Below are 7,491 nucleotides of genomic sequence, written 5' to 3'. Positions count from 1 at the left end.
TGACTTAACGCGGCTTCCTGCAAACACACACCGTCTCTTGGCGAACATGGCGGCAACTTGACAACGGCAGCGAGATGAAGACGGCGAGGGCTTGAAAAAGAAAAGAGGTCTGTTCCAGGCTGCGAGGCCCATCCTCCGACACAAAGGCACACGGCTTCGCCATGTTGGAAGAGGATAGCGCCCTTGTCCCTGCACGACCGAGGCCGGGGAAAACGTAAAGGCGTCGGGGAGTGTTTCTAAAAACGGAGTCGAGGCTACGCAGAGGAGCGGAGCGGCGCGGCGCGGAGCTCAGGGGCGGGCGGGAGGACAGCGGCTTCACCGGTCAGCCATGGAGGATGCGGCCCGTGGTCGCCAGCGTCTAATTTCCCATCCGGCCCACGCTCATTTTAATGGGAATTACCGCTGAACGCAAAGGCAAGCCGGGACAACCCACCACCTGACATTTGAGGGGAAGAAAACGCGAAGCGGACCCCACGTCAATGACTGTTGCGGCAGAGGAGCCCCCACGGTGGAGTCGGCCGGTTCCCAAAATATGACCAGGGGTGCTGGGACGTGTTGGCAGCAAGAAGATGACGACGGCTTCCAAATCTGGCTAGAGCCCCCCCGCGACAACCAAAAGCCATTCACCGACTCCGAGAGGGCGCAGAGATGGCGACTGTCCTTGGCATCCCTCTTGTTCTTAACCATCCTCCTCTCTGATCACCTGTGGTTCTGCGCCGAGGCCAAACTAGCCCGGACCCGGGTCAAGTTCGCATCCTCCCACCTCCTCTTCCCCCAGACCCACTCAGCACACAGCAGCCTCAGAGGAAACCCAGATGCTATTTTTATAGGAAACTCTACCAAACATTTGTGGCGGCTCGAAACTTGCCACCAGGATAGTTTATCTAAAAACTGCTTTACTTTCGCAGATGCCGACCATTTGTGCGGGGGCCTTTCCGACAAAGAGGGGACGCGGGCTGTAAATATGAGCGATTTGTACCTTTCCTTTTGTAACTCCTACTCTCTGCTGGATTTGTTTTACGGGTCGACGAGTCCGGACAATTTGAACTGCAGCCTCGACGTGCTCGGCGATGGCGACACGACCAGATGCAGCCTGTGCGTCCAGGCGTACCAGCGCTACGACCAGCACGCACAGGAGAAATACGAGGACTTTGAGCTCCTGTCTCAGAAATATGAGCCGGGGGAATATTCGGTGAGGACGTGCATGGAGCAGTGCAAGGTAGGCTGCAAAAGGGAAGGGGGGGGCGGGCGGGGGTGGGGGTGGGGAGGGGGGGTATGATGTGGTGGCCATCTGTTGATTTGGGCCCCGGATAGATGCCAGTTTTTTGGTCCTCCTCCTCCTCCTCCTCCTCCTGTCGCCATGGAGACGGATGACAGATTCAAGGAGACTCCCGGCTCCGGGCCTCATGTTCATTCATCTCCTGATTGTGTTTAGGCCCCATGCTAATGTGCAGATGGAGGCCCTGCTAGTGTGTTTTTTTTCTCTCTCCCAGCATCCAGAGTCATTTCTCTACCTCCCCTCTCAGTCCACGCTCCGCTCTTTGACATTGAAGACCAGCCGGGCGCCTCTTCAGCTCACAGCCCGCCTGATCCTCCGTCGATAACCCGGTTAGGCCTCGTTAGATCTGCACCCTCTTGCTCTTGCTTTTATGTAGCTTTGGCGTTTGTAACAATTTCCTGAGCAGGAAGGAAGGCTGTTGGCATATGCAAACAACTCCGGGGGAGCCTGTGTGTGCTGTCGCAGTCCGCCAGGTGTTCATCATGGCCGCCCACTCCATATCAAGAGCGTTTCATTAAAGTCAAGAGGTGGTTTCCCTGCCTAATGTGGCGGAAGGCTTTCTTCGCTTTCCACTTTGTGTTTGCTCATTACCAGGCCCGCACGTAGGCCTCGTGTAGGGCCCGGGCTCGCTCTTTGATTGCCGAGCACTGTTTACCAGCTCATAGTAGATGACGGTGGGTGAGAGTAGGTTGTAATGGGTGTCCGGGAAACGCGCAGGGGCCCGGCCGGAGCTGCTGCTGCTGCTGCCGCTGTGACCACGCTGAGCCATAAAGGCTGCGTTCAGCACCGCGGACAGCTCCACGGCGGCGCGGAGCTGTCCGCGGTGCTGAATGACGCTCCCCGGCTCCATTCACAGAAGCCGTGGCCAATCCCAGATGGCCTCCATTCACCCAACCAGTGGCAGAGACACACGCACAGGCGTCAAAACGCGACTCTAATAAGGCCATCTGCCTGCTTACACAAACCCAATGCATGGGGATGGATAGTTTTCAAGGCTAGCTTCAATTTAGAGGGACACACACACTCACACAAAAAAGATGATGTGTGTGTTGTATTTATCAAACAATTATTAACCTTCTTTAATATTTTCTTCACTGCCACAGTCCTGGCAAAGACAACACAGCTTTTTTAGTTTTTTAGTAAAGTCATATGGTCTCAGACCTCACATCAAAGCCGTTATAACTACCTTTAATATGTTTGAAAGGATGAAGTTGAAACAGTTCGGTGATCAATCGGTTAGACGATCGATAGAAAAATGATTGCCGACTATTTCGATTCATTGTGGATTTTGGTGTTTTGGTCAAACAAGACATTAGAAGACGTCACCTTGTCTGTAGGAACTTTTTTTGACATTTCATAAACTAAACAATAGGGGAAAATAATCATGGGATGAATTTATTCATCCATTGATCTTTTCTTTTACTCTGATATTTCTCATAAACCATCATTGCTGGCGACTTTATACTCCATTTTCAACGGCTCAAAACACTCTCTGCATATGAAGGCATTTGAGTTAGTAAAGCCTGACCTCAGCTACTTGATAGTCGTACATCAAGGTTGGTCTATTGGCAGCTTTAGAACATGCACTCATGCTACAGGAGGAAGGAAAAAGGCGATGTCAAAGGCTGCCGGTGAATGCAACTTATTTTGAAAAAGAAAATCATGCCATGCCAGCCACTCCAGCAAGTATCAGCCACTGAGGAATGCTCCCACTGAAGCAACCTCCTTGTGTGATATATATATATTTTTTTTTTTCTCTTCTGCTGCTGAACTGGAGGCCCACATGTGATTTCATGTTTTATCCTCTGTCAGTCTCAGGCTGTTGTTTCCCCGCTCTCTGAGCTCACCGTTTGGCACTTGGAGAGAAAACAGTCATTTAGCCAAGCTGCTAATTTCTTTATGACCCTACGCTGTCACCATCTTGATTATAGGTTTGTTCCAAGTCCTGTGTGTGTGGTCGGTCACGGAAAGAGCCGTACGCCTCAAGCGTTAATGTCAAGTCCTTGTTGAGTTAATGGCCACCTGCCTCGGAGAAGCCTAGCAGTGCATGTTGTGTTCCGACACAGACAGATATATTATGTAATCTGTGTAAATACTGAAAGATTATAGTGTACTCTGAGCCGGAAAGTGTGAAAACATTAACCACATACATCCCTGGCTGCCCCATTGTCTCATTTCAACACGCAGGGACAGCGGAGGGAGGTGTAGCCAGTGTTTTGGTTCCCCAAAGATCTCTGACATTTCAAGTGATGATATTTGACATGGAGAGTAGTGTTTGTTGTGCAGGAGTGACTCCCGCGCTCCGCAGGTGGCGCTTTGATTCCTCTAGCCTGAGGTGAAACATCACACAGTGGACACGGCCTGTGTGCTGTTCCTCACTACGGTATTTTCCATCATCTGACACTTTGAAAAAAAAACACCATTCGTCTTGACAGCAGGGATGTCACTAAAACATTTAAGCCCAGGCTGATGCGCTAATGCTGGCTTGAAAGAAGATTTTCTTTATTCTGAGTGGGAACCAGGACGCCAGACTCTAGTTTGACAGGAAACAATGAGTCGAAAACAAACGTGGCTTCTCAAAAAGCATGTTCAACAACCGTTGATAAAAGACCTAGGGTCCCTCGACAATTGCATTATTTAATGCAGGGCTTCCTCCATGTTGTGCACTAAATCTTATCAGCTATTCACATGAAACCTATTTGAGCAGGTGTATGAATTTCAATGCAGGTGCCCTAAAGGTAGACTTTTCTTTATTGTAGTTGATTTGTGGACATGACTGGTATGCTGCTAATATATTAATAATAATTAGGAACTACGAAAGTTATCTTCTTTCTACTTCGAGGTGGGACAAAAAAAAACCTGAAATTCTGCTCTAAAGCCTACAAACATGGTGTTTTGTCCTTATTAGGGCTGCAACTAATGATTATATTCATAATCAATAAATCTGCAATATGTTTTATCTGTAATCTATTAGTCAATAGGTTGAAAATAATTAAAAGTCACCACCCGGAGCCCAATGTGACATATTCAGATGTCCTTTTTTGTCCAACCAGCAGTGAAAAACACACAGGAATTGAATGTACTGTTATAAAAGATGAAGAAATATTCATATTTATAGAGTGGAACAAGTGGAATTATTCACATTTTGAGCATGACAGGACACTGAAAACTTGACATAATACTAATAACAATTAAGGCTGTGGAAAATAATGAAAAAATACCTGCTGCAATTTTTTCCTACGCTGCTCTTCTCACTAATTTGAAGTGGCGATGAATAAATTGGAAGAAGGTGAAGTCGGTACCTCCATTAGCCAGTCGGGATTTGAATGAGAATCAGATGACAGTTGGCGAATTGTATTAATACTCTCAATTAGATCGGATCAAACCAAAACCACATGGTCCTGACGAGGCAGCTTTCCTGTTTAGAAAACTCCAAAACAATACCCAAATATGTATTAACCTGCATGTCCCCACGTTATGTAGGAGCCTCAAGATAAAATCTACTTTTAACGTTTGACTTGTGCTTCCGTTTGTGTAACTCAATCAAGTTAGCACAAACTAATTACATATAACTAACTCAGGCTCAGGGTCAATAGGGGGCTGCATCTCATTTCTCTCCAGGGAAGCAAAATGTAGCTTGTCAGGGTTTTACCCACCAAGCGTTTCATTTTGGGAAACATCCCCAGCACCCACATGACATGAGCGTAGCATGACACTGTTGTTGGAAATGGATTCCTGCAAGAAAGATCAACAAACAGGATCAGCTTTTTCTCCGTGGTTTATTTTGACAAGGTATTTCAATCAATCAATTAATCAATACTTTTTTTTGTTAGGGACAGTGCACATTAATGCACGATAACATATCACTGTAAAAGTGCCGGATTATAGCAAAGATGCTAATTTGCATCCGTAGTCCCTGCTAAAAAAAAAATAGAACAAATACAAATACTACTAAATAAATAAATAAAGTACAAATAGAAGAGACAAGACACACCGTACAATACATTACATACTCAGGCCCACACAGAATAAATCAATGAAATAAAACGTTGTGCGCAATATGATACAGACGAGTCAGTGGTCGCACTTTTGATTTGATTTAAGCCACTTTTTGAGTTGACCTTTGAAAGAGGAATATGTGGGGCGAAGATTGTAGATGGAAGACTTCCCTTATTGTGGATGGAAGACTATTTCAGATTTTCCTCTGCAGACAAAAATACGTTCACCCCTGCCTCCTCACAAAGCTCAAAGTATAGCAGGAATGACCCCGAGCCCACTGGCGCTCAGTCTTTTAGAGGAAAGGACAGAAGGAGCTAAGCCTCGGTTGGGGGACGTCTTTAGACCAAACAAAAACACGCCTCAGACATTACAATTCTGAACATTCTGAACCTCTCTCATCACAAGGTCTCTAACACAGAGTGCAGATGCACACATATGCCATTATACCATCATGAGGCAGTTATTTACGTTATCCATTAAGAAGGTGAGACAGAGGAGACACTGAACTGCGTCTGACCTGACAAAACTATGATTATGAATAACAAATATCCAAAATTCCCACAACAACACAAATTTTTTTACACGCTGACAATCGTTTGACAAGAATAATGAATCGGCTGCAAAGGTATCAACTATCCTATCATAACCTCTCCCTCTTTGACCTTCTGCGGGACTCCCGGTGCTGCTCCTACCAACTGCTTCCTCTTTTTCCCCAGTTACTACTGTAGAACCACTCATTTCAAAACACAACGGCTGATGAGTCTGTGCGCAAATCCATCTCCTCCCCCGCCCTCCAGGTCCGATTGAATGTCTAATCTTAGCCGGTGTTGTGTGAAAGTGGAAAGGAGGACAGCATCCACTGTGTCCTCCCTCTTTAGATCCTTGTCAACCACACACATCTGCATTGATCTGGGCTCTTTTTGAGCCGGAGGGACGGTTGGCAGCAATACCAAGAGGTTGATCCCTATTGATCTGAGCTGAGCCCTCCGCGTTCACTTGTCCTTCATTTGATAGTGGGCAGCTCCTCTGACCGAAATAGGGCAGTGAAGACATCATGTTACTATGAACCTGTTTGATTGGGCTAAAGACCTGTTTCTGTGTGTGTGTGTGTATTTTAGATGTAAAGTTGGTTGACCAGTGTTAAAGTTGCACTCTCTTTATCCGTTATTTCCTTATCTACAATATGGACCGTATGCAATTCAGCAGTAAATGATGTGTAACAACAAGCATATCAATTCTCAGGTAGGGGGCCCTGAAACACAATCTTAACATAGATGGAGCCTTGGGGAGTGATGCATTTTCCTCTTAGGGTTTGGAAAAGGCTTGAGCCATAGACTGTATGCAATATTGGGACGTCACCCAAAGGCTTCTGAAAAACTTTCTGGCGTTGCCTGACAACGCCTAAAGCACATGGGAGGAGTTGGCATGCAGAACTTTATGCCAGAAATCTCTCAGGTTTAGGCAACAAAACAACTTGACATAGTGGTTTGGGTTCAAATTAACCCTATCTGGCAGAAAGCCCTGAGGGCTAACGTGAGGCTAACTAGCCCACCCAACAACCGGCTAATTCAAAAATGGGCAAAAAGGTGGAACTTGGATGGAGCTGAGGCTGAATGAAGCCTAAAGTCTTTGCTAGCCACCTGTGACGGCAGCCTTTATTATGCATACATTAAAGCCTATTTATGTACAAATGAATCAATTAAGCTGTCATTTTTAGCTAGCGACATGTAGGTACGGAAATATCTCAACAACCATTGAATGAATTGACACGAAATTTGGCACATGTCCCCCTTTTGGATGAATTGTAAGAACTTGATCATTGATATGCTTCGGTGTTGGTTTAAACTAATTTCCATTCCCATTGACTTGAGCTGTACTTTATGTTTAGTGCTAATTAGCGAACGTTAGCATGCTAACATGCTCAACTAACATGGTAAACATGGATCATATATCCATATATATCACATATCTGCATATCATAAACATTTGGATGTTAGCATTGTCACTGTAAACATGTTAGCATCCTGATGTTAGCATTTATCTTAAAGCATTGCTAAGTAATGGCAGCCTGAAGCTGGATTCATACCTCAGGATCCGGACACAAACGTTGTCTCCGGTGCTACCCTTCATACCTCCGTCCGTTTTCAGCGTTTTTATGGATGTTACGCAAAACTTCCTCTAGAGGGGAGTGTCGTGTCGCAAATTACAAGCAT

The 7,491-nt window shown here is 45.9% G+C and overlaps 1 protein-coding gene across 1 annotated transcript in view; it reads left to right on the top strand.

The window, feature by feature from the left end:
• Window positions 1–532: 532 nt before the first annotated feature.
• nalf1a (NALCN channel auxiliary factor 1a) overlaps window positions 533–7,491 on the top strand; it is a gene marked incomplete at both ends in the record, with an annotated part of 29,797 nt that continues 22,838 nt past the window's right edge. Inside the window, one exon of the mRNA XM_083937858.1 lies at window positions 533–1,219. Coding sequence (XP_083793984.1) covers window positions 533–1,219 — 687 coding nt within the window. The remainder of the gene's footprint in view (window positions 1,220–7,491) is intronic.

This window comes from Echiichthys vipera, assembly GCF_963691815.1.
Source record: "Echiichthys vipera genome assembly, chromosome: 23".
Classification (NCBI taxonomy): domain Eukaryota; kingdom Metazoa; phylum Chordata; class Actinopteri; order Perciformes; family Trachinidae; genus Echiichthys; species Echiichthys vipera.
The sequence above is the reverse complement of the archived record's forward strand: the minus strand, read 5'-3'. Positions and strand labels throughout refer to the sequence as shown.